This window comes from Trachypithecus francoisi, unplaced genomic scaffold, assembly GCF_009764315.1.
Source record: "Trachypithecus francoisi isolate TF-2019V2 unplaced genomic scaffold, Tfra_2.0 Lachesis_group8, whole genome shotgun sequence".
In the NCBI taxonomy this organism is placed as follows: domain Eukaryota; kingdom Metazoa; phylum Chordata; class Mammalia; order Primates; family Cercopithecidae; genus Trachypithecus; species Trachypithecus francoisi.
In genome coordinates, this window is record NW_022681473.1 from 98,112,728 (window position 1) to 98,139,388 (window position 26,661).

At 45.1% G+C, this 26,661-nt stretch overlaps 1 protein-coding gene across 1 annotated transcript in view; it reads left to right on the plus strand.

The window, feature by feature from the left end:
- The first annotated feature begins 10,628 nt into the window (after nucleotides 1–10,628).
- Nucleotides 10,629–26,661, plus strand: part of RAB39A (RAB39A, member RAS oncogene family) — a 34,941-nt gene continuing 18,908 nt past the window's right edge. Inside the window, exon 1 of the mRNA XM_033205640.1 lies at nucleotides 10,629–11,015. Coding sequence (XP_033061531.1) covers nucleotides 10,789–11,015 — 227 coding nt within the window. The 5' untranslated portion in view covers nucleotides 10,629–10,788. The remainder of the gene's footprint in view (nucleotides 11,016–26,661) is intronic.

Consider the following 26,661-nt stretch of genomic DNA (forward strand, 5'->3'; position numbering starts at 1 on the left):
GAGGCAGACAGTGAACAAAATTAATAGGCAAAATACATACTACATTACATGATGATAAGTGCTAAGGAGAAAAATAAAGCAAAGAAGGGCATGAAGGTGCAATTTTTTTTTTTTTGACACGGCGTTTCACTCTTCTTGGCTCACTGCAACCTCCACCTCCTTGGTTCAAGCGATTCTCCTGCCTCAGCCTCTGAATTAGCTGGGACTACAGGCGCATGCCACCACACCCAGCTAATTTTGTACTTTTAGTATAGACGGGATTTCACTATGTTGGCCAGGCTGGTCTCGAACTCCTGACCTTAGATGATCCACCACCTGGGCCTCCCAAAGTTCTGGGATTACAAGCATGAGCCACCACGCCTGGCCATGAAGGCGCAATTTTACATAGAGTCAGAAGGGAAGGCTTCATGGAGATATTTGAGTGCAGGGTGAATGAGGTAAGGGAGCAAGCCATGTAAAGATGAAGGGGAGGAGTTGCTCCAGAGGGAATAGCAATTGCTGAGGCTTAGAGGTGGTAGCCTTCTTAGATGCTTAAGGACCATCAAGGAAGCCAGTATGGTTATTGAGGAGACACTAAAGGGAAGGTAAAAGATGAGACTCAAGAGGTAATGAGTGTCAGCAATCACAGAGCACATGGATAATTTCTGAGCATTTTAAGGGAATCTCAGAACCAGAAGATGCATTTGAGATCATCTAGCTCACTGGGTTTTGACATTTGTTTAGTTTGATCCAAAATAAATACATTTTATTTATTGACATGACACACACATGTGTACATACATACACACACATTCACACAAACACACATAGTAATGAAACAAAAATGTTATGAAACAGGCCAGGCGCAGTGGCTTATACCTGTAATCCCAGCACTTTGAGAGGCTGAGTCAGGAGAATTGCTTGAAGCCTGGAGTTGAGACAAGTCTGCACAACAAAGGGAGATCCTGTCTCTACAAAAAATAATAATAATAAGCCAGGCTCAGCAGCGTGCATCGGTAGTCCCAGCTACTTGGGAGGTTGAGGTGGGAAGAGCACTTGAACCCAGGAGTTCAAAGCTACAGTGAGCTGTGATCGTGCCACTGCACTCCTGCCTGGGCAAGAGAGAAAGGCTCTGTCTCAAACAAACACATAAAATCTACAAAATATATTTATTATGATGCACCTTGATGTTTTGTTTTGAATTTTGGTGGTTACTCACCAAATTGATTCTACAATTCCCCTTTCTTATCTTTGTTATTTTGTTTGATTTGGGGGGCTTTTTTTTTTTTCTTTTTTTTTTCTTTTTTTTTTTTGAGGCAGAGTCTCGCTCTGTCGCCCGGACTGGAGTGCAGTGGCCAGATCTCAGCTCACTACAAGCTCCGCCTCCCGGGTTTACGCCATTCTCCTGCCTCAGCCTCCCGAGTAGCTGGGACTACAGGCGCCGGCCACCTCGCCCGGCTAGTTTTTGTATTTTTAGCAGAGACGGGGTTTCACCGTGTTAGCCGGGATGGTCTCGATCTCCTGACCTCGTGATCCGCCCGTCTCGGCCTCCCAAAGTGCTGGGATTACAGGCTTGAGCCACCGCGCCCGGCCTTTTTTTTTTTCTTTTGCAGAGTTCTGCTCTTGTTGCCCAGGCTGGAGTGCAATGGCGCAATCTTGGCTCACCACAACCTCTGACTCCGGGGTTCAAGCGATTCTCCTGCCTCAGCCTCCCAAGTAGCTGGGCTTACAGGCGCACACTGCCATGGCTGGCTATTTTTGTATTTTGGGGGCTTTCTTTAGCCTTCAGAAAGCATAGCAGAAATAAACAACTCTCATTTTGAAAAACACTCAACCCTTTCAGTTGTAGCTCAATCTTTTTAGTGTCCAGATGAGGAAACAGAGACCCAGAGAGAGTAAGTGATTTGTCAGAATTTTCCCAAAGGTAGTGGCAATGCTTGGACAAGAACCCGGGTCTCCCAGCTCCTGGTCCAGGGCTTTGTACAACAAAAAGAAGCCCGATCCTGCTCTCCAGTACTTCTCAAGTTTCACTTTAGTTTTCTGAGTTTTTATTTGTTTCGTTGGTTTTGTTTTTGTCTTTTGTTTTTGGGTTTTTGTTTGTTTGTTTGTTTTTTTGAGACAGAGTCTCACTCTGTCTCTTAGGCTGGAGCATAGTGGCGCAATATCGGCTCACTGCAACCTCCGCCTCCCGGGTTCAAGCAATTCTCCTGCCTCAGCCTCTGGAGTAGCTGGGACCACAGGCACATGCCACCACACCCAGCTAATTTTTTTGTATTTTTAGTAGAGACAGGGTTTCACTGTGTTAGCCAGGATGGTCTCAATCTCCTGACCTCATGATCTGCCCATCTCGGCCTCCCAAAGTGCTGGAATTATAGGCATGAGCCACCACATCCAGTCTTTTTAAGGTTTTTACGGAGATGAGGTCTCACTATGTTGCCCAGGCTGGTCTCAAACTCCTGTGCTCAAGCAATCTTACTGCCTTGACCCACCAGAGTGTTAGGATTACAAGCATGAGCCACCACACCCAGCCATTTTCACTTTCTTCTTAAAGAAAACATATTAAAGCAGAATTTCCTGAGTAATAGCTTCACTAGGTTTCTTAAATGTGCCCTACTTGCCTTATTTTTTTTTTTTTTTTTTTTTTTTTTGAGACGGAGTCTCGCTCTGTCACCCAGGCTGGAATGCAGTGGCCGGATCTCAGCTCACTGCAAGCTCCGCCTCCCGGGTTCACGCCATTCTCCTGCCTCAGCCTCCCGAGTAGCTGCGACTACAGGCGCTGCCACCTCGCCCGGCTAGTTTTTTGTATTTTTAGTAGAGACAGGGTTTCACCGTGTTAGCCAGGATGGTCTCGATCTCCTGACCTCATGATCCGCCTGTCTCGGCCTCCCAAAGTGCTGGGATTACAGGCTTGAGCCACCGCGCCCGGCCGATTTGCCTTATTTTTTAAGCTTAAACTTTTATAAACACAAATATAACATAATATTTTTAATTAAAATATTAAAGTATTTATACCCAGCATGCATAATACAAATATACTTAAAATTAAATTCTTCCATGAATTATTCAAAGGCACATTTTCATAATCATAACATTAATCAAATGAGTCGTAAAGCTCATGAGGTTGTGTGCAGACGGCACATATAAAAGTTCAAGGTCATACGCAACTATGGTTAACATAGTTCATTTCAACTCAATGAGCATTTAAAGAACATCTACTGGCCAGGTGTGGTGGTTCACACCTATAATCCCAACACTTTGGGAGGTCAAGGTGGGAGGATTGCTTGAAGCCAGGCATTTGAGACCAGCCTAGGCAACATAGGAGACCCTATCCCTACAAAAAATTTTTTTTAATTAGCTAGGCACGGTGGTGGGCATCTATGGTTGCAGCTACTCAGGAGGCTGAGACATAAGGACTGCTTGAACCCAAGAAGTTGAGGCTGGAGTGAGCCATGATTGTGCCACTGTGCTCCAGCCTGGGAGACAAAGTGAGATCCTGTCTCAAAAAAATAAAAAACTTAAAAAAAGAACATCTACTATGTGCTAATCGTGCATGCTGGGACAATAACCATGAATTAATAAGTCCTTCTGGCCTTGAGGAACTTACAGTCTAGTAGGAGAGATAGTCAGACCAATAGCCATAATTCAATATTAGAAGATATATGAGACATATATGAGAAGATAGATAGCTGATATCTGAGATATCTGATATCTGTGATATCAGAGAAGTACAAAGTACTTGTTCCTTAACTGCTGTGGGAACACAGATGAGGGCTAAGTTAATTCTCCTTAGGGGTAGAGACAGTTCAGAAAGACTAAAAAGAGGAGAAAATATTTGTTTTGCGCCTTAAAAGATGAGTGGAAATTTGCTGACCAGATGAATAGTAAAACAGGTATAAGGAGAGGAGGAAATAGTATGAATAAAAAGTATAGCATGAAAAGCATGTCACGTAGAAGAATCATCTGACTGGACTGTGGATGCCCTCTTATGATGGGCTGGACACGACATGATTAGGCATTTAGATTTTATTCTACAGCAAATGAGGAATCCTCAAAGGTGTTTAATAAAGTAATTCTGGAAGCAAAGTAGAAAGTAAGCATGAGGCTGTTTGGGGTTGAATTGAGTCCCCTAAAAAAGATATGTTGAAGTCCTAGCCCCAGCACCTCAGAATGTGACCTTATTTGGGTCTGGGTACAGCGGCTCATGCCTATAATCCCAGCACTTTTGGAGGCCGTGGCGGGCAGATCACTTGAGGTCAGAAGTTTGAGACCAGCCTGGCCAACATGGCAAAACTCCATCTCTACAAAAATACAAAAATTAGCTGGGGGTGGTGGTGCCTGCCTGTAATCCCAGGTACTGGGGAAGCTGAGACAGAAGAATACTTGGACCTGGGAGGCAGAGGTTGTAGGGAGTTGAGATCATGCCACTGCACTCCAACCTGGGTGACAGAGTGAGAACCTGTCTTAAAAAAAAAAAAAAGAACGTGACCTTATTTGGAAACATCTTCACAGATGAAGTCAAGTAGTTAAGATAAGGTTATTAGGGTGGGCCATAATGCAATAGAATTGATGTCCTTATAGAAAGGGGACATTTGGATACAGACACAGACATGCTCAGAGGGAAGACTGCAGGAAGAGCCTGGGAAAATGACGTTTGGAGGTAGAGGACTGAGTGATACATCTACAAGCCAAGTGTTGCCAAGATTGCCAGCAAACCACCAGAAGCCAGGCAAGGGGCATGGAACAGATCCTCCTTCACAGCCCTCACAAAGAACCAACCCCGATGACACCTGGATTTTGGACTTCTAGCCTCCTAAACTGTGAGACAATAAATGTCTGCTATTTTAAGCTGCTCTGTTAGTGGCTTTGTTATATACTTTGTTATGGCAGCCCTAGGAACTAATACAGAGGCTACTGAACAGTGCAGTCTAAAGCGATGAGAGATTGAACAAAAATACTGACAGTGGGGAGTTGAGAAAAAGTCACAAATACGAAAAATATCACTGAGGTAAAAGCAGCAATGTTTAGTGATTGGCTGAATACGGCAAAGGAGAAAAAGGAGTCCAAGATGGATCAAGCTTTTATTCTACCTTAATCTACCAATGTGGTGTCTAAACTATCTTAGTGTCATCATTAGATTGTTCTTGAGGCCAGGGACCTTGTAAAAATCCCCATGCTTTTTCCACTGGCTAAATTTAAAACCTTCTTTGGACTGGAGTCCTCATTTTTCATTCTATTGGCTTATAGCTTCCTTCCCCTTCCCTTTCCCCTTCCCCTTCCCCTTCCCTTTCCCCTTCCCCTTCCCCTTCCCTTTCCCTCCCCCTCCCCTCCCATCCCTCTCCCCCTCCCCCTTCCTCTCCTCCTCCTCCTCCTCCTCCTCCTCCATCGCCCAGGTTGGAGTGCAGTGGTGCGATCTCGGCCGGGTTCAAGCGATTCTCCTATCTCAGCCTCCTGAGTAGCTGGGATTACAGGCACACGCTACCACACCTGGCTAATTTCTGTGCTTTTAGTAGAGACAGTGTTTCACCATGTTGGCCAGGCTGGTCTCAAACTCCTGACCTCAAGTGATCTGCCCACCTCGGCCTCCCAAAGTGCTGGGATTATGGGTGTGAACCACGGCATCCAGCCTTCTCTCCTTCCCTTCTCCTTCTCCTCCTCCTCCTCCTCTTCCTCCTCCTCCTCCTCTTCCTCCTCCTCCTCCTCTTCATCCTCCTCCTCCTCCTCTTCCTCCTCCTCCTCCTCCTCCTTTTCTTCTTCTTCTTCTTGAGATTGAGGTCTCACTATGTTGCCTAGGCTGGTCTCAAACTTCTGGGCTCATGTGATCTTCCTGCCTCAGCCTCTGAAAGTTATAGGATTACAGGCATGATCCACCACACCTGGACATTATAGCTATATTCCGCTCCTTCTACCCAGTCCTTTTAAGAGGGTTCAGTTGACCTGACAACTTTCCTTTCCATTTTATTAGTTTCGCTTTGGACGCTATCTATGAAATTATCTTTAGTTCTACATTCAACCACCTTTAATCCATTCCATCTCCCTGCTATACACAATAAAAACCCTCAGCCTCCAGCTTAGATTCAGCACAAGCCCTCACTTGTCTAGGGAGCTAGCATAGATACTAAAAGCCATTAACCAACCTATAAAATACAGGAAAAGAAGACGTGGCAAGAAAGCTACTAAGTTCATTTTCTGACATTCTAGAAAATATATTTTTGATCCAAAGAGAAGACATTGATCCACCCTTTATCTAGGACTGCAAATATTCCATATATCCTATCAAAACAGATTGACCTACTGCATGGACTGCCACCAGGCCCACTGTGTCTCTTTGGTACAAACATCTGTTCCAAACTGAGACAACTAGATTGTCTTTACAGAGAAATGAAAATAAGTGTCTGTGTGTGCCTGGACATCTAACAAGAAACTGCAGCAGCTATAGTCTTCAACATGGACTAAGCAGCAGAGAAAGTGGGCCCGCAGAAAGTCAAGAATTAGCAGATGTCAGAAGGAAGTGGAGATGAAAGAGACAGAGAGACATTCTGCCTGAGTCTCTTGCAGCTTTCTCTTTTATTTATTTTGTTTATTTATTTATTTTGAGACGGAGTCTTGCTCTGTCACTCAGGCTGGAGTACAGTGGCATGATCTCCGCTCACTACAACCTCCGTCACCCGGGTTCAAGCAATTCTCCTGTCTCAGCCTCCCGAGTAGCTGGGACTACAGGTGCATGCCACTACACCCGGCTTATTTTTGTATTTTTAGTAGAGGCAAGGTTTCACCATACTGGTCAGGCTGGTCTCGAACTCCTGACCTCAGGTGATCCACCTGCCTCGGCCTCACAAAGTGCTGGGATTAGAGGCATGAGCCACTGTGCCCGGCCGGCGGCAGCTTTCTCTTTCCAGGTTCAAATACCTTTCTGAAGCCAACATCATTCCTGTCTGTGGATTCTGTAAAAACACTCTGTATCTTTAGAATAAGTGCTCTCATCTTTTAATATCACCCTAACTGAAGTTTTATTCAAAGAATCCTAACCAACACAGATATGTTGGGTCTGAAATGCATATCCAACATCTAAGAGAAGTAGTTGGAAATGCGGGTCCTGAATACAGAGCAGAGATTGGGGAAAGACATTTGATATGGGTAAGGGGGTAACTGAAGTCACCACTACATGAGGTTGCCAGAAAAAGCCCAAAGGGAAGGAAAACGGGGTGAGAGGGAGAAGAAATGAAGGATGGATGTCTTAAGATCTTCAGTATTGAAGCAATGAATCATAGAAAGAGGAGTCATTAAAGAAGGTTAAAAAGAACAGAAAATTAGGAAATAATGCTTTTGTGGAAGCCAAGGAGTAAGAGTGTTCAGGTTGTGCTTACAGAAAATCAGTCACGGCCAGGCATGGTGGCTCATGCCCGTAATCCCAGCACTTTGGGAGGCCAAGGCAGGCGGATCACTTGAGGTCAGGAGTTCGAGATCAGTCTAGCCAACATGGTGAAACCCTGTCTCTACTAAAAATACAAAGATTAGTCGGGTGTGGTGGCACATGCCTGTAGTCCCAGCTATTCAGGAAGGTGAGACAGGAGAATCGCTTGAACCCAGGAGGTGGAGACTGCAGTGAGCCGACATTGCCACAGAGCAAGAAAAAAAAAAAAGCCGGGCATGCTGGTTCACCCCTGTAATCCCAGCACTTTGGGAGGCTGAGGCAGGAGGATCATGAGGTCAGGAGATGGAGACCATGCTGGCTGACACGGTGAAACCCCGTTTCTACTAAAGATACAAAAAATTAGCCAGGTGTGGTGGCAGGCACCTGTAGTCCCAGCTACTCAGGAGGCTGAGGCAGGAGAATGGTGTGAACCTCGGAGGCGGAGGTTGCAGTGAGCCGAGATAGCACCACTGCACTCCAGCCTGGGCGACAGAGCGAGACTCCGTCTCAAAAAAAAAAAAAAGAATGACAACTAAAGCTAGATGACAGTGCAGTGGGGTGGTGGTGAGGATGGTGGGGGTGGAGGCTTGGATTTAATAATCAGGAAGTCCCTGACAGCCTTATCAAAAGCAGTGGTATATTAGCACAGAGAGTATGTTAGGGGTATATAAGCCTCCTTGAAGACTAACTGGTAGATGAGAAATGATAATAGATCGTCATTTCTGATATTTGAAAAGGAGAATGATGAAGAAGTAAACAATCTGAAGGGGAGGTGTAATGGAGAGGTGTTTTGCTTAGTTTTAGAATTGTAGATCATTAAGCATGTTTATAGGCTGAGGAGCAGAAGCCACTGGAGAAGGGGAGATTCAAGGTATAAAAGGTATGAAATAAAAGTCAACTGTTGGGGAAAAGCCCCAAAAACATAAATGGAAGGGGATTAAACAGAGCAACACCTCTTCCTCCAAAACAGGAAAGGAAATAAGCATGAATACTGATATCAGAATTTGGGATGTGCACAAGAAAAAAGTGGAAATGTTGAAATTTTTATTTTGGTAAACACACACTCTTTTTTTTTTTTTTTTTTTTTTGAGTCGGAGTTTCACTCTTGTTGCCCAGGCTGGAGTGCAATGGTGCAATCTCGGCTCACTGCAGCCTCCACTTCCCGGGTTCAAGCGATTACCCTGCCTCAGCCTCCCAAATACCTGGGGTTACAGGCATGTGCCACCATGCCTGGCTAATTTTTGTAGCTTTGTTTTTTTCTTTGTTTTTTTGGGTTTTTTTTGAGACGGGTAGTTACGCTTTGTCGCCCAGGCTGGAGTGCAGTGGCACAATCTCGGCTCATTGCAACCTCTGCACCCCAGGTTCAAGCGATTCTTCTGTCTCAGCCTCTCAAGTAGCTGGGATTACAGGGGCCTGCCACCACGCCCGGCTAATTTTTGTATTTTCAGTAGAGACGGGGTTTCACCATCTTGGCCAGGCTGGTCTTGAACTCCTGACCTCATGATCCACACGCCTCGGCTTCCCAAAGTGCTGGGATTACAGGCGTGAACCACTGCGTCCGGCCATTTTTGTAGTTTTAATAAAGACGAGGTTTCGCCATGTTGGCCAGGTTGGTCTTGAACTCCTGACCTCAGGCGATCCGCCCACCTTGGTCTCCCAAAGTGCTGGGATTACAGGCGTGAGCCACCGCGCTCGGCCTAAACACACACTTTTAAACTGTTTAACTTTTTAAAGATAAACTTGACATCACTATTACTCAATTTGAGGAAAGGCACAAGAAAGTAGTAAGATCTCACCAGAATTTTAAGTTCTGCTTTGTTTGCTTACATCATTGATCAGACATGAGCTAAGAAACCACCTGTTCGCCTTCTGACTTAAACAATGGAGACTAAGGAGAGCTGAAACTTTCATGAGCATCTCAACATTTCCCCCGCTTTTTTTGTTTCTTGCCACTGTCCCCAGGGTTGGAGGGCCCCAGAGGGTATGCGGATGATATTTCGAGTTTCTCACTCTTCTCATAGCAGTGAAGAACAGACAGTGGGAGCAGGCAGCAACAGCCAGAGCCCTTGCTAGAAGCACCCAGAACTGGCTGTGCAAATTTATTTCAATCCTGCCCAAAACTCCTTCACCTTAAAACGCCTTGGAGATGGCTCTCATCAAGACAAGAAAGGAAGGCCGGGCGCGGTGGCTGAAGCCTGTAATCCCAGCACTTTGGGAGGCCGAGAGGGGCGGATCACGAGGTCAGGAGATCAAGACCATCCTGGCTAACACGGTGAAACCCCGTCTCTACTAAAAATACAAAAACTAGCCGGGCGAGGTGGCAGGCGCCTGTAGTCCCAGCTACTCGGGAGGCTGAGGCAGGAGAATGGCGTAAACCCGGGAGGCGGAGCTTGCAGTGAGCTGAGATCTGGCCACTGCACTCCAGTCTGGGGGACAGAGCGAGACTCCGTCTCAAAAAAAAAAAAAAAAGACAAGAAAGGAGGGTGCGGTGGCTCACACCTGTAATCCCAGCACTGGGAGGCCGAGTCCGGAGGATGGCTTGAGGTCAGGAGTTTGAGACCAGCCTGGGCAACACAGCAAGTCCCCATCTCTACAAAAGTTTAAAAAATTAGCAGGTTGTGGTGGCCCCCGCCTGTAGTCCCAGCTACTCAGGAGGCTGAGGTGGATGGATTGCTTGAGCCCAGGAGTTGGAGACCAGCCTAAGCAAAATAGCGAGACCACGCCTACAAAAAAAAATTTTTTTAACCCAAGAAAAAATTAGCCAGGTGTGGTGGCGCACACCCTTGGTCCCAGCTGCTTGGGAGGCTGAGGTGGGCAGATCTCTTGAGGCTGCAATGAGCCGAGATCTCACCGCTGCACTCCAGCCTGGGGGACCAAAAAAAAAAAAAGAGGAAGCAAAGCAATGACCCAAGTTATGGCCTTAGGGACTTCCAAAATCAGAGCCCTAATGTGACGAACCCGCCCTGACGCCTGTAAGAAAACGACTCTCACTTTTCATTGGCTGACCCTCCCAGAGTTGAGACCTTGCTTCATTTTCCTTGGTTGTTGCTGCTGTCACGTCTTCTCGCCGCGCCCACTTTCCTCCCGGTGCCCAGTGAGCATTGAGGGAGAATGATTTGCAGCCAGTCAGGGGCGGGAGTTCGCGGCAGCAAACCTGCTTCCCCCTCCCACGCGCCACCGCCCCCGCCCCGCCCCGCCCCCGTCCTGAGGCCCCGCCCCTAGCCGGGCCTGGCCCCGCCTCTCTCTCCCGAGAGGGCGGGCACCAGGCGGCGGCCACAGCCGCAGGAATATGCTGGAAGGCGGCGGGCAGGCGCCCGCGAGGTGCTGAAGGGACAGTTCCCGCCGCCGAACTTACCCCGCGGGTGGGGCGGCCCGGGAGCCAGCTGGGCACGTGAGCGATGGAGACCATCTGGATCTACCAGTTCCGCCTCATCGTGATCGGGGACTCCACCGTGGGCAAGTCCTGCCTCCTGCACCGCTTCACCCAGGGCCGCTTCCCCGGGCTGCGCTCCCCCGCCTGCGACCCCACCGTTGGCGTGGACTTCTTCTCCCGCCTGCTGGAGATCGAGCCGGGCAAGAGGATCAAGCTGCAGCTCTGGGACACGGCGGGACAGGAGCGGTTCAGGTAAGGACCCCGGGGACCTCGGGCACCGCGCCGCCCCCTCGGCCCGCCCGGACGCCTCGTCCCCAGGCGCCCGCCCCGCCGGCCCTGGTCGAGGGAGGCTCTGGCCCTTCCCTCTCGAAAGTGCAAACACTCCATTCTCGCTTCCCCTTTGCCCCTCCTCTTCCAGGGACGACTTCCTCCTCCGCAATTTCTCACTTCTTTCTTTGGCGCCCATTTCCTGCGCCCCCTTTCCATCTTTCCTTTCCCGCCTGAACTGGGGTCGTCCTCGCCGCCCCCTCTTCCCCAAATCTTTCTGCCTCCGTGGGTATTTTGATCCCCTTCGACTCCCTGGCTGCCTTCTTCCCAAACTCGGCTTCCCTGGCTGCGCACAGCCTGACGCGACCACCCTCCTCCAAGCAGGCGCCCCTTTTCCTGCCCTAACCCAGCGGCTCCCACGCTGTGTGACCGGGGAGAACCGAGAGGGAGGGTTCCCAGATTCGTGATGGATCCTTTTGCAAGGAGCGCTCCAACCCAAGTTCCTGCATGAGCTCACTGGGCATGGTTCACAGAGAGGTGTATGCGGTAATGGTTTGGGCACCTCACAGCACTGAATGTGGTCATCAGAAATACTGGGTCATGACCCGTGGGAATGGGTCTTGTAGGTTAACTAGATGCAACATCAGGGACACTAGCACGGCAGAGGGTGTGTGTGTGTGAAGGGTTGAGTTGTCTTTAGAAGTTTGTAATGTTCGGTGGGAAAAAGACATATATTGAGATTTGCCAGGAACTTTTATTTTGCTTATGATCAGTACTTAACGTTGCAGGGTAATAATATTTCTAAAGACAGAAGGAGGGATCCAAATGAATAGTCTCCTCCTAAATATTCACTGGGGACATGAAGGGCTTCACAAAGGCGACTCATGTAAATAAAAAGTAAATAAAATTATATGCATTTCCTGAATATTTGAGATGGAAGCAGGTTTAAAGCAAGTTTTAAATGTCTAGGATTCAAAGGCACTTCGTTTTAGAGGAAGATGGTGAAATTATGTTGCACTGTTTTGTTTCTTAAAGACTGCATTATCCATTGGAACTCATTTAAGGAAGCATTTTGCATTAGTCAGCAAGTACTCTGTGAAATGCAGTGTTCCATGAGGGGACTTCCCAAACATGGCTTCCCCTCGCCCCCAGCCAGCATCACTGCGAATGAGATCAGCCTACATCTGTGAGAATGGTCCAACATTCAAAGTTTTGGCTTCCGTTCCCAGCAATGATGCTGATTCATAGAGATAATGAGTGAACTGCTTAGCTTGCTTATACCTTAGTTTTCCTGTGTGTGAAGTAGAAAGATGGTAAGGCCAGCCCTTCAGAGAGGTGTTAAAAGATTATTGATTGGATTTGTACAACATTAAGAATTCCATGAAAAACGTTTTTCCTTTTCAAGAAGCCTCCTTTTACTAAAATACTTTTTCAAACGTTTGATTCCTCATCTGTAAAATGAAAGTCATTATGATCTCTAACATTCCTTCCAGTTTTACCATTCTAAAGTTGATTGCCAATTCCTTCACATGTGATCTCAATCAGAGGTAAACTTTGCGATACATCAGGCTCAGAAAAAAAGCGTTTACTGTTAGCTCTTGACCCACCCTCTGAAGTGAATACAATATAAACCTTTATGTCTTAAACTTCTAACAGCTACTTTGAGTTGCAACTACAAGAAACATGGGTAGTAAAATCTTGTTTAATTATTTCCTTAAAAGTAGTGCGGTGGCTCACGCCTGTAATCCCAGCACTTTGGGAGGCCGAGACGGGCGAATCATGAGGTCAGGAAATCGAGACCATCCTGGCTAACACGGTGAAACCCCGCCTCTACTAAAAAGTACAAAAAACTAGCCGGGCGAGGTGGCGGGCGCCTGTAGTCCCAGCTACTCGGGAGGCTGAGGCAGGAGAATGGCGTAAACCTGGGAGGCGGAGCTTGCAGTGAGCCGATATCCGGCCACTGCACTCTAGCCTGGGCGACAGAGCGAGACTCCATCTCAAAAAAAAAAAAAAAAAAGCTCAATTTGACTGGGTAGGGTGGCTCACGCCTGTAATTCCAACACTTTGGGAGACCACGGCTGGTGATTCACGAGGTCAAAAGTTCGAGACCAGCCTGGCCAAGAAGGTGAAACCCCGTCTCTACCAAAAATACAAAAATTAGCTGGGCATGCTGGTGCGCGCCTGTAATCCCAGCTACTCAGGAGGCCCAGGCAGGGGAATCGCTGGAACCTGGGAGGCGGAGTTTGCAGTGAGCCGAGATCATGCCACTGCACTCCAACCTGGGTGACAGAGCCAGACTTGGTCTCAAAAAAAAAAAAAAAAAAGTAGGTCAACTTATTGACAAGAAATTAAAGGATAATTAATTTGTTAGACTTTAAAGACCTGTATGCTAAATAGATGATATAGATTATTGTTTTTTAACTTTATTTCTTTTTTTTTTGAGACGGAGTTTCGCTCTTGTTGTCCAGGCTGGAGTGCAGTGGCGTGATCTTGGCTCACTGCAAACTCCGCCTCCCAGGTTCCAGCAATTCTCCTGCCTTAGCCTCCCGAGTAGCTGGGATTACAGGTGTACACCACCACACCTGGCTTATTTTGTATTTTTAATAGAGACAGGAGTTTCCCCATGTTGGTCAGGCTGGTCTTGAACTCCCGACCTCAGGTGATCCACCCGCCTCAGCCTCCCAAAGTGCTGAGATTATAGGCGCGCGAGCCACCTTGCCTGGCCTAAATGATTGTTTTTTAATGCCTTGAAGAAGAATGTAAATAATAATTCATTTTATATACATTATTAAAACCCAACAGTAACTCTCGCATTATAATGCAACGACATTTAGGGAATGTTTACTGACAGTGAGTCATACTTTATTTTGTTTGGCTCTTTACCAAAGTTCTGTTTGTAAATACATTCGTATTTCAGTAGCTACCTCCAAATACTTGCTTTTCTCTCATTTACCGGAATGTTTTACCATAAGATTGCATTTAAAACAATTACTCGGGAGGCTGAGGCAGGAAAATGGCGTAAACCCGGGAGGCGGAGCTTGCAGTGAGCTGAGATCCGGCCACTGCACTCCAGCCTGGGCAACAGAGCGAGACGCCGTCTCAAAAAAAAAAAAAAATTACTATTAAGTCATTCTGTATCTTTCCTCAAGAAATTACAGATTCTAATTTTGAATAATAGATACCGTTGCATATTTTATTTTGTAGAAAGGTACTGTATATCATGAAGATGTATTTCTGTCATTAGTCATAATCGTATCATGAAGAATTTGTGGGAAATGTCATATTTGAAGGTTTATTGGTGATTGGATATAAACCTACAAAAAGGAACCTACTTAGCTCATGAGGTAGCTTGAAAGCATAGTAAATGTATTACAGAACAATAGGATAGTGAGTTTATGATTATGATGATGATTAGCCTTCGTTTTCTTTCTGTTTCTTTTTTTTTTAAACAGGGTCTGTCACTCAGCCTGTAATGCAGTGGCACAATGTTGGCTCACTGCAACTTACACCTCCCAGGCTCAAGCAATTCTCCTGCCTCAGCCTCCTAAGTGGCTGAGACTACAGGCACACGCCACCACGCCCAGCTAATTGTTGTATGTTTTTCTGTGGAGACAAGGTTTGGCCATGTTGCCCAGGTTGGTCTGAAACCCCTGGGCTGAAGCAATCCACCTACCTTGGCCTCCCAAAATGCTGGGATTTCAAGCCTGAACCACCGCGCCTGGCCAGCCTTAGTTTTCAATGTTCAGAGTAATGTGCTAATAGAGGATAACTACTTGCCTGAAATAAAAAGGGACAAAAGCAAAGTGAAAAAGGTTTAGAAAAATAATGTATATGTGAGCATATCTGTAGATTTGTATATTAAGGAAATTTAGAATTACAGTGCCTTCATTAAAGATGAAAGTTTATTTTTCTCTTGTGTATAGAGTGGTCCCAGTTGGTGGAATGGTTCTGCACCAGGCCATCATTAGGTTCCTTCTCCCTTAATTTTCTGCCATGCCTACGATGTTACCATCATCTAGGGGAGCAAAGCTGGGTTGTAAGCACACTGTGTGTCAGGGGAAGAAGAAAGAGCAGCTCTAAACCAAGCAAAGTTTCTTTTAAGCAAGTGAGGCCAACATGGTATAGATTCTTTCGGCTCTCAATTCACTGGGGAGAACTTAGTTAAAAGGAGACACTTAGACTGGGCCGCTATGTGCCTAGGATGTAGGGAAGATGCCTCTGGCATTGTGGGTGTTGGGGGAAGCTATAATCATGTTTTTATCATTTTTGGTTTTGTTTTGTTTTTTGAGACAATCTTGCTCTGTCATCCAGGCCGGGTGTAGTGGCCAGATCTCAGCTCACTGCAACCTATGCCTCCCAGGTTCAAGCAATTATTATGCCTCAGTCTCCCATGTAGCTAAGACTACAGGTGTACGCCACCACGCCCAGCTAATTTTTGTAATTTTAGTAGAGACGGGGTTTCACCATGTTGGCCGGGCTGGTCTCGAGCTGCTGGGCTCATGTAATCTTCCTACCTCAGCCTCCCAAAGTGCTGGGATTAGGTTAGCAGCAGAGGAAACGAGAATATTATTTAATACAGTGTTAATAAGGATAAATATATTGGAAGAGCTAGGTGTACGGAGAGCATTAAAGGTAAGAATAGAAATTTTGAACTTTTCCCATAAAAAGCATTTAAAGTTATATGAATATAATATGAGATAAATACATAGCAATGTTAGCTATAGGAATAGGAAACCTCTAGGCTTTGAACCAGGTTTGGCCTTTTATCTGACGTTGCCTGGCCTTTGGGGTGTTAATGCCCTCCTCGTGCAGTGTTCTCAAGGAGTGCTCTGCAGAACACTCATTTCTGTGATTATATATATACATTTTTTTTTCTTTTGAGACGGAGTCTCACTTTGTCGCCTGAGGCTGGAGTGCAGTGGAGCGATCTCGGCTCACTGCAACCCCCGCCTCCCAGGTTCAAGCGATTCTCTTCCCTCAGCCTCCCTAGTAGCTAGGACCACAGGCATGTGCCACGGCACCCGGCCAATTTTTGTATTTTTGGTAGAGATGGGGGTTTCATCAAGCTGGTCTCAAACTCCTGGTCTCAAGTGATCTGCGTGCCTCGGCCTCCCAAAGTGCTGGGATAACAGGCATGAGCTACTGTGCCTAACCTGTGATTCTTTTTTATTTTGTTTTGTTTTGTTTTGTTTTTTGAGACGGAGTCTTGCTCTTGTCGCCCAGGCTGGAGTGCAGTGGCATGATCTCAGCTCACTGCAACCTCTGCCTCCCGGGTTGAAGTGATTCTCCTGCCTCAGCCTCCTGAGTAGCTGGGATTACAGGTGCCCACCACGATGCTCAACTAATTTTTGTATTTTTAGTAGAGACGAGGGTTCACCATGTTGGCCAGGCTAGTCTCGAACTCCTGACCTCAAGTGATCCACCAGCCTCAGCCTCCCAAAGTGCTGGGATTACAAGTGTAAGCCACCGCACCCAGCCTGTGATTCTTCTTAAAAGATGCATTCTGTGATCAAGTAAGTTTGGAAATCCCTGTATTCCATATGGCACTCTCTTAAAATTCATATGAAAGGCTCAAAGAAGTATTGCAGCAAAGAAACCTGTTTAACTTTGATTAACCTAGTATTTCCCAACTTATTTTAGAGGCTATTTTTAAAATATGAAAATCTAGGCTGGGTGCGGTGACTCAACGTCTGTAATCCCAACACTTTGGGAAGCTGAGGCAGGAGGATCACTTGAGGCCAGGAGTTCAAGTCCAGCATAGAGAACATATCAAGACTCTGTCTCTAACCAAAAAAAAATTTTTTTAATTAACTGGGCATGGTGGCATGGACCTGCAGCCCCAGCTGTTCAGGAGCCCGAAGCAGGAAGGTCGTTTGAGCCCAGGAGGTCGAGGCTTCAGTGAGCTATGATCATGCCACTGCACTCCAGCCTGGTTGACAGAGCTAGACCCTGTCTCTAAAAAGAAGAAAAAGAAAATCTATGATAATCGGTGCTCTAAGGAGTATAATTTGGGAATAGCTCCCTTGATAAATTGCCTTAGCATATTCTTTGAGCAGAACCACTAAATACTTGAGGTTTGTAGCAATGGAAGACCTGCAGAGAAACTTAACCAATTAATTAACTTAGTTAAGGGCTGTAAGCAGTGAGTGCTGTAAGAGACAGCCTCAGGCCGGGCATGGGGTCTCACACCTGTAATCCCTGCACTTTGGGAGGCTGAGGTGGGTGGATCACCTGAGGTCAGGAGTTCGAGACAAGCCTGGCCAACATGGTGAAACCCTGTCTCTACTAAAAATACAAAAATTAGCCAGGTGTGGTGGCAGGCGCCTGTAATCCCAGCTACTCAGGAGGCTGAGGCAGGAGAACTGCTTGAACCTGGGAGGCGGAGGTTGCAGTGAGCCAAGAATATGCTATTGCACTCCGGTCTGGGGCACAAGAGCAAGACTTCGTCTCAAAAAAAAACCACCTCCCTCCTCTCCCTTTCCCTTCCCCCACAAAATTGGGAGCGACCCCTAACTATTACCGCCAAATCTACCCGGCCTCTGCCTGCCTCTCCATGTTTTTTCCCCTAGCTCCTCTTATGCTATGTATCTTTCTCCTTGCCAGGTGTCTTACTGTTACAGGAAAGGGGTCCCAATCCAGACCCCAAGAGAGGATTCTTGAATCTCCCACAAGAAGGAATTCAGGGCGAGTCTGCAGTGCAAAATAAAAACAAGTTTATTAAGAAAGTAAAGTGGTAAAAGAACAGCTACTACATAGACAGAGTAGGACGTGCCTGAAAGTAGGAGGAGGAATGCATCCACCCTAGGTACAATGCTTGTATTATATGAGGAGATGTGCTCTGCTACAAGGGTTTGTGATAAAGGATTCATTTTCTTAATTAGTATATTTTGCAAGGATCGATATTATTATATTTAAAGCAAAATTAGGAATGCCTTTGTTCTCCAGATATTGGAATATCTGGACACTCCCAAGTCTGGGTCTGTTTAGCAAACATTATTAATTCATTCCCTTAGCCACAAACATCTAGAGGCTAGGAATGCCTAACTTTCTGGGAATGCAGCCCAGCAAGTCCTGGCCTCCTCTTTTTTTTGTTTTGTTTTGTTTTTTTTTGAGACAGTTTTGCTCTGTTACCCCGGCTGGAGTGCAGTGGTGTCATCCTGGCTCACTGCAACCTCTGCCCCCTGTATTCAAGCAATTCTCCTGCCTCAGTCTCCCAAGTAGCTGGGATTACAGGTGTGTGCCACCATACTCAGTTAGTTTTTGTATTTTTAGTAGAGACAGGGTTTTACCATGTTGGCCATTCTGGTCTCAAATTCCTGACCTCAAGTGACCCACCCACCTCGGCCTCCCAAAGTACTAGGATTACAGGCATGAGCCACCGCACCCGGCCACAGCATCGTTTTCCTAGCCCTCGCTCAAAATGAGTCACTCTGGTTCAAGTGCCTCTGACATTAGCCCTCCTCCAGCTTACTTTTATTTTTCTTTACCCCTTTCCTCGTCTCTCCATACTCATAGTTTACTCTCATCCTCTTTTCCTCCCCCTCATTTTTATTTTAATGTGTCTCTTACTTTTCCATTTCCTTTTAGCTTATCTTCCCTTGTCCCAGTGGCTTATCTTCTTTTCTCCCACTGGCTCCTGCATGTGTCTGTTTTCTCTTCTGCCTCTTCAAAACATCCATATAGAGTTAATGTTTCAAAGTGATTTAATTTATGTACTCTGTTCTTAATCTTAAAAGCAAGCAATACTAACATTTTAAATTTCTTCTTAAGATACTTTTTTAAATCTCTAAACTAAATGAGTTGTTTTTGGTTTTGTTTCTTTTTAAAAAGGCTTTCATTTGATTCTCAGTTCCCTCACTGTGGTTCATGGCCTTCAACAGAAAACGATTTTTTGTTCCTTCAGTAGAAAATGATTGGTACCAGTCTGGCCAACATGGTGAAACCCCATCTCTACTAAAAATACAAAAAAAATTAGCTGGGCATGGTGGTGCATGCCTATAATCCCCACTACTTGGGAGGCTGAGGCAGGAAAATCCCTTGAACCCAGAAGGTGGAGGTTGCAAGGTTGCAGTGAGCTGAGATTGTGCCACTGCTCTCCAGCCTGGGTGACAGAGCGAGACTCCATCTCAAAAAAAAAAAAAATGAAGAAAACGATTGGTGGGTTCATAACTGCATAGGTAACAGAGCAGAGATTACCATAATCACTGTAGTCTACTGTAGTTCCAAGTTATTAATAGAAACGTAAGCTATAGTTGTGTTATCAGGTAGTATAATGTCTTCGTTGAAATTGTGTAGTAAGTAGTAGAAATCTAGCCAAATTCGTTTATTTATTTATTTTTTTAGAGACAGAATTTTGCTGTGTGGCCCAGGCTGAAATGCAGTGGCACGATCACAGCTCACTGCAGCCCAAACTCTTCGGCTCCAGTGATCCTCTTACCTTAGCCTCCTGAGTAGCTAGGGCTACAAGCACATGCTACAGCACCCAGCTAATTAAAAAAAAAAAAAAAAATTGTAGAGACAGGGTCTCGCTATATTGCCCAGGCTGGTTTTGAACTTCTTGCTTCAAGTGATCCTCCCTCCTTGGTCTCCCAAAGTGTTGGGATTACAGCCATGAACCACTGTACCAGGCCCAAATTAGTTTAAGTAATAGGGAATAAATTATATACATTATAAACGATACAGATTTCATGAAAGCAAAAGTTCACTGAACATCCAGGTGTTTGGAAGTACGGGATTATTATTATTATTGTTTTTTGAGACAGAGTCTTGCTCTGTCGCCCAGGCTGGAGTGCAGTGGCGCAATCTCGGCTCACTGCAAGCCCTGCCTCCTCAGTTCAAGTGATTCTCTTGCCTCAGCCTCTCGAGTAGCTGGGATTACAAGCACCTGCCGCCACGCCCGGCTAGGAAGTATGGACAATTTTAAAACAAGAGTTTGTGTACTTCCCCTCTAGTCTATTTCCATTCTCCAACTCTGTTGGCTCCCAGCTCTCAGTCTCTGAGCCTCTTATTCAAACTCTTGAAAGAAAAAATATCTCATTGACTACTTAACTAGCTAGTGAATCAGCTCCCCTGCAGTCAGGTTATTGAGTTACACATACATATAATACAAATGTATTATAACATAAATATGCTAAGTAGGTATTATGGGTTAGATAATTAAATGTATCTGTAAAGGTCCACTTTTTTGGAAAGAGAAATTCACAGACAAGGGAAATGAGCAGTCACCTCCAAAGTGTCTATTTTATGGTGTTTGAGAGTAAAATGGTATATAAGAATGAGATGGCTGGACGTGGTGGCTCACACCTGTCATCCCAGCACTTTGGGAGGCCGAGCCGGGCAGATCACCTGAGGTCAAGAGTTCGAGACCAGCCTGGTCAACATGGTGAAACTCCGTCTCTACTAAAACTACAAAAATTAGCTGGGCATGGTGCACACCTGTAATCCCAGCTACTTGAGAGGCAGAGGGAGGAGAATTGCTTGAACCCAGGAGGGGCAGGTTGCAGTGAGCTGAGATCACACCACTGCACCCCAGTCTGGGCAACAGAGCAAGACTCCATCTCAAAAAAAAAAAAAAAGGAATGAGACAGCATCATTTCTAACAAGTACACCAGAGTGCCAAAAGATAATCTGTGTAGCCAGACATTTTTGGGCACAGTGGCTCATGCCTGTAATCCCAACACTTTGAGAGGCTAAAGTGAGTGGATCTCTTAAGCCCAGGAGTTCGAGACCAGTCTGGGCAACATAGTGAGACCTTGTCTGTACAAAAATATAAAAAAATTAGGCGGGCATGGTGGTGTGTCCCTGTAATCCCAGCTACTTGGGAGGCTGAGGTAAGAGTATCACTTGAGTCCTGAAGGCCGAGGCTGCAGTGAGCCATGACTGTGCCACTGCACTCCAGCCTGGGCAACAGAGAGAGACCCTGTCTCAAAAAAAAAAAGAAAAGGAGAAAAAGATTATTTTCAGTGTCTACTCAGAGCACTCAGAACATTTTGTGTGGTTTTATCATCAGTTTAGTCTAGAAGCTAGCCAGACATTTGAAAACCTGTGATTATTTTTCTTTCTTTTCTTCTCCAATAAATTAATTGGTTTAGCATGTATATAACCACAACCTCAGTGTTGCATTAGTCTGTGTAGGTGATTAATGCACCCTGAAGTAAACTAAATATTGTACACCAAATGTCTGAGGGCCCTGGGCCAGCCACAGGCAAAATTGTAAAATAGGTAAAGCTCACTCTTGAGGCACGTGGGACCTTCCCACCTTGCTTTATGTTTTTGGATAGTAAAACCTTGACTTATCCTCCCCTTTTACTCTCCCTACATCTCAATCGAAAAGCCATTTCTTAATGTTCTTTCCCCCAACCTCCAACATACTGCAGCCTCTGCCTCCCAGGCTCAACTGATTCTTCTGCCTCAGCCTCCCAATTAGCTAGGACCACAGATACACACCACCACACCTGGCTATTTTTTTTTTTTTTTTTGCATTTTTGGTAGAGATGGAGTCTCGCTGTGTTGTCCAGGCTGATCTCAAACACCTGAACTCAAGCAATCTACCCACCTCAGGCTCCTAAAGTGCTGGGATTACAGGCATGAGCCACCATGGCCAGCCACGTTATTTTCAACTATTAATAATTTTGTGTGTCTTGGTTATTCAGCTACTTCTCTCTCTCCTCTCTCTCTCTCTCTTTTTTTTTTTTGATATAGTCTCACTCTGCCGCCCAGGCTGGAGTGCAGTGGCACCATCTCAGCTCACTGCAACCTCCACCTCCTGGGTTCAAGTGATTCCCCTCCATCAGCCTCCAAAGTAGCTCGGATTACAGGTGGATGCCACCATGCCTGGCTAACTTTTTTCTATTTTTAGTAGGGATGGGGTTTCACCATGTTGGCCAGACTGGTCTTGAACTCCTCGACCTCCCAAAGTGCTGGGATTACAGGTGTGAACCACCCATGTCCAGCCACTTCTCTCTCTTAAGCTAAAATAGAACATTAAGGAATGGGGCTGAGCTTGGTAGCTCATGCCTGTAATCCCAGCACTTTGGGAGACCGAGGCGGGCAGATCACAAGGTCAGGAGATCGAGACCATCCTGGCTAACACAGTGAAACCCCATCTCTACTAAAAATAGAAAGAAAAAAAAAAATTAGCCGGGCATGGTGGCAGGTGCCTGTAGTCCCAGCTGGAGGCTGAGGCAGGAGGGTGGCGTGAATCCGGGAGGCAGAGCTTGCAGTGAGCCGAGATCGTGCCACTGCACTCCAGCCTGGGCAACGCAAAAAAAAAAAAAAAAAAAAAAAAGAAAGAAAAAAAAGAAAGAAAAGAATGTAATGAGAGACCTGCCTGGAGTATTTATCTCATCTCGAAATAACATTTCCGTGTTGCAGAAGTATTGATATGTCGCTGATGGGTGTTGGAATTTTCTCTCATCATGCCACAGCAGTGATCACCTATTCTGACTCACTGGCTTCATGTTGAGCTTTCAAAACAAGGGCTGGAAAAAGTTAGAGATACGATTGTGAGTCCATGGATCACCACAGTGAAGTTGTTGTGGGAAGAAAAGCGCTTTACTCAGTCCAAGAGAGAGGAAATTTCCAGGCGTTGTCAGTCAATTTGGCTAGCATGCAATGATTTTTTGATAATTTACCTTCCATAGCAATGTGACTTAAAAGTTTGAAGAGGAATTTCTTGAAATTGTCCAAAAATATTTATTTTAATATATAAAGAGCCAGTTATTTGTATCCTGACTGATTTAGAGGGAATTTGCTTTCTTCTGGACTGCTCTGTCAAGTAGTGGCAAAGAAAGGTAAGCCCCTTAAGTGATATTGAGGTACACACACACACATACCAGGGAACATCATCAGATATAATTTAAGCAATATTATTATTATTATTAATTTATTTTTTTAGATGAGTCACACTCTGTCACCTAGGTTCTAGTACAGTGGCACCATCTCGGCTCACTGCAACCTCTGCCTCCCGGTTCAAGCAATCCTACCACCTCAGCCTCCAGAGTAGCTGGGACTGCACGCACGCCACCACGCCTGGCTAATTTTTGTATTTTTAATAGAGATGGGGTTTCACTATGTTGGCCTGGCTGGTCTTAAACTCCTGACCTCAAATGATCCATCTGCCTCGGCCTCCCAAAGTACTGGGATTATAGGCATGAGCCACTGTGCCCCACCTATGTTAATTATTTCTAAAGCAAAATTGCTACAAGCTTATACTTCATGATTTTAATAAATCTGCCTCTAAATGTCAGTAACTGTTAATCAATTCTGATAATATATGATTCAGGGAAGTTTGCTTTAAAAATGACCACCTCGGCTGGGCTTAGTGACTCATGCCTATCATCCCAGAATTTTGGGAGGCCGAGGTGATTGGATCACGAGGTCTGGAGATTGGGACCATCCTGGCCAACATGGTGAAACCTCGTCTCTACTAAAATACAAAAAATTAGCCGGGCGTGGTGGCAAGTGCCTATAATCCCAGCTACTCAGGAGGCTGAGGAAGGAGAATCGCTCGAACCCGGGCGGCAGAAGTTGCAGTGAGCCAAGATCACGCCACTGCCTTCCAGCCAGGTGACAGAGCAAGACTCCATTTCAGAAAAAAAAAAAAATTCCACCTCACACAATCTACCTGGCCTATTATAAGTTAGGTAGATACTAAGAAGTTCCTAGCTATAAGAGAAGGCATTATGAAGACAGAGTCTACATTCTCAAATTATAGGCATTGCCCATCATTTTTCTTTACAGTGGCATTTTTCAACGTGATATTAATAGATGTAATTTGAGAAAAGGGTTTCTTGATCAAATAGTTTTGAAAATGCTGGGTCATTGCAGGACTTCTCAGAGGACTTTTAATATACTAATACACATTGTGAACCCGCAAGACAGATACGGTGTGTCCCAACCCACAGTCCTGTTACACAGTGTTTTGCAGTACTAGTGTTCTGCAAAACACACTTTAGGAACTGATACTTTAAAGAAAAAGTGTAGGCAATTCCTTAAATTTTAGGAATATATTTGAGGACCTCTTGCAGTTTATTCTCTCATATGATTCTCTATGTGTTACTGATGCTTCTGGATGATTTCCTTAACTCTCCTTTTTTAAATACTTGATTACTATATTTTAGGTAGAGATCTGATAGCTCTTGAGAGTCCCTACTCTTTGTCCCCTCATTCAAAATTAAAAGATTTATCTTCTTGCCTGACTTCTACCCACTTGTCATATTTTTACACAGATCATGTAAACTATTAGCACTTGTTTTAAGCACAACGCCTTCCGATGAGAATCACTAGTAAATCTGGATGAAAGATAAAGGAGCAAATGGACAAATGATCATAATTTTAGATTTCTTAGATATAAAAGACTGTAGAAAGGCAGTGGCATTAAGAAAGCAAAATTTAATGAAGCTAATAGAAGGGGAAATTTAAGACAGACTTGGGCCAGTCTCAGTGGCTCATGCCTATAATCCCAGCACTTTGGGAGGGTGAGGCAGGCAGATCACTTGTGGTCAGGAGTTGGAGACCAGCCTAGCATGGTGAAAGCCTGTCTCTACTGAAAATACAAAAAGTAGCTGGGTGTGATGGCAGACACCTATAATCCCAGCTACTGAGGAGGCTGAGGCAGGAAAGTTGCTTGAACCTGGGAGGGGAAGGTTGCAGCGAGCCGAGATCGCACTGCTGCACTGCAGCCTGGGCAACGGAGAGAGATTCCATCTCAAAAAAAAAAAAAAAAAAAAAAAGACTGACATTTGATAGAACAGATGGGTAGATGCTAAAAAGATAATCAAAAATGGAATAGAAAGTATAATTATTGTATAGCAGAGAACTTTTGGAAGAGAGGAAAAAGAGTAAGAGGTAAACTGAAAACAAAGTCCAAGTGAAGAAGAAAGGACACATGAGAAAACTGCAGAGGCCGACCACACTGTGGTGAACATTTTGGCCATTTTGATAGGTAAGTAACTACAGCCATCGGACTGGGAAGGAGCAGAGAGACAATCTAAAACAACAGTCTCTTGGTTTATTTGTGTTTTGAGAGGGGTTCTTGCTCTGTCACTCAGGCTGAAGTGCAGTGGCATGATCATAGCTCACTGCAGCCTGGAACTCCTGGGCTAATTTTTGTTATTTGTTTGTTTGTGTTTGTTTAAAGATGGGGTCTTGCTTTGTTGCCTAAGCTGTAACTCTTGGCTTCAAACGATCCTCCTGCCTTGGCCTTTTGGGATTACAAGCATGAGCCACCAACACTCAACCTCATTTCTTATATAATATAATTAATGTCCATAGAGGCTGTTACTTGCCCAAGGACTTATAGTTTATGAGTGGTTTGCACAATAACCCAGTTCTCTGAACGTTTTCAATGCTCTTTCTGCTATGCCCATCTTCTTGTCATGGTTGAAACGAGTTTTAATGGTATGATGTATGGGGTGTGTGTGTGTGTGTGTGTGTGTGTGTGTGTCTCCACAGGGCAAGCTAGAATTTTGTATGATTTCTGTCCTGAGAAGTATTTTGGTTTGCATACAACTCAGCTTCCCATCCACCCAAGTTAATTATTAAGTTCACCCAAACCATTATTTTATTGCTATATTCTGAAAACAAAAGGAGAAATAGCTTTACACAATAGTAGCAATACAGATAACTGTCAGCAAACACCTGTGGCATCAGTAACAAATAACCCTCCCCTCTGTGCAATACTCAGTGACTACACTGCTACACTTAGTAACAGCAATAAACTTTAACACTGAAGTGGAGAAACTTCTGTGAAATGGTTAGCCTTATTAGATAAGAAGTGCTGGGTATTGGGCAAAGCTGGGCACATACTGAATGTGATGTCCTAAAGCTTCATAAGTACTATGAAATAACTTTCCAATCCTTAAATGCTGTCCCATTTTTTTTTCCCTGGAGAAGATGAAATTAATCAAGACAAGGATTTACTTGTGGAAATCCATGCATTTATTTACCTTAAATATATGCCAGGCACTAAAGATAAAATAAATAAGTTATAGTCTCACATTCAAGGTCCATACAGTCTCTGTACTGGGTAGAATCCAGGCTACACTGCTATAATAGACTGCCAAGATTTGGCAACTTAAATAAGGTAGAGCTTTATTTCTCTCTTATAATAGTAGTCCAGAGGCTGGGTGCGGTGGCTCATGCCTGTAATCCCAGCCCTTTGGGAGGCTGAGGTGGGTGTTTGAGGTCAGGAGTTTGAGACCAGCCTGGCCAACATAGTGAAACCCCATCTCTACTAAAAATACAAAAATTAGCTGGACATGGTGGCAGTTGCCTGTAGTCCCAGCTACTCGGGAGGCTGAGGCAGGAGAATTGCTTGAACTCAGGAGGCAGAGGTTGTAGTGAGCCGAGATCATGCTACTGCTCTCCATCCTGGGCAACAGAGTGAGACTCCATCTCAAAAAAAAAAAAAAAAGTAGTCGTCCAGAATGAGCAGTCCTGGATAATCAGGGGGCTCTGCCTCAACATCAGTTTCTAGGGGTCTCTGGTCATTTTCATTTCTTAGCAAGCAGGAAGGAAAAAGAGGAAGTGTGGGCAATTGACTTCTTCATGTAGATGAATGTCAGACTGCATACAATCCTTCTTATATCCCATTGATCCAAATTTAGTGTCATGGCCACCACAATTAGCT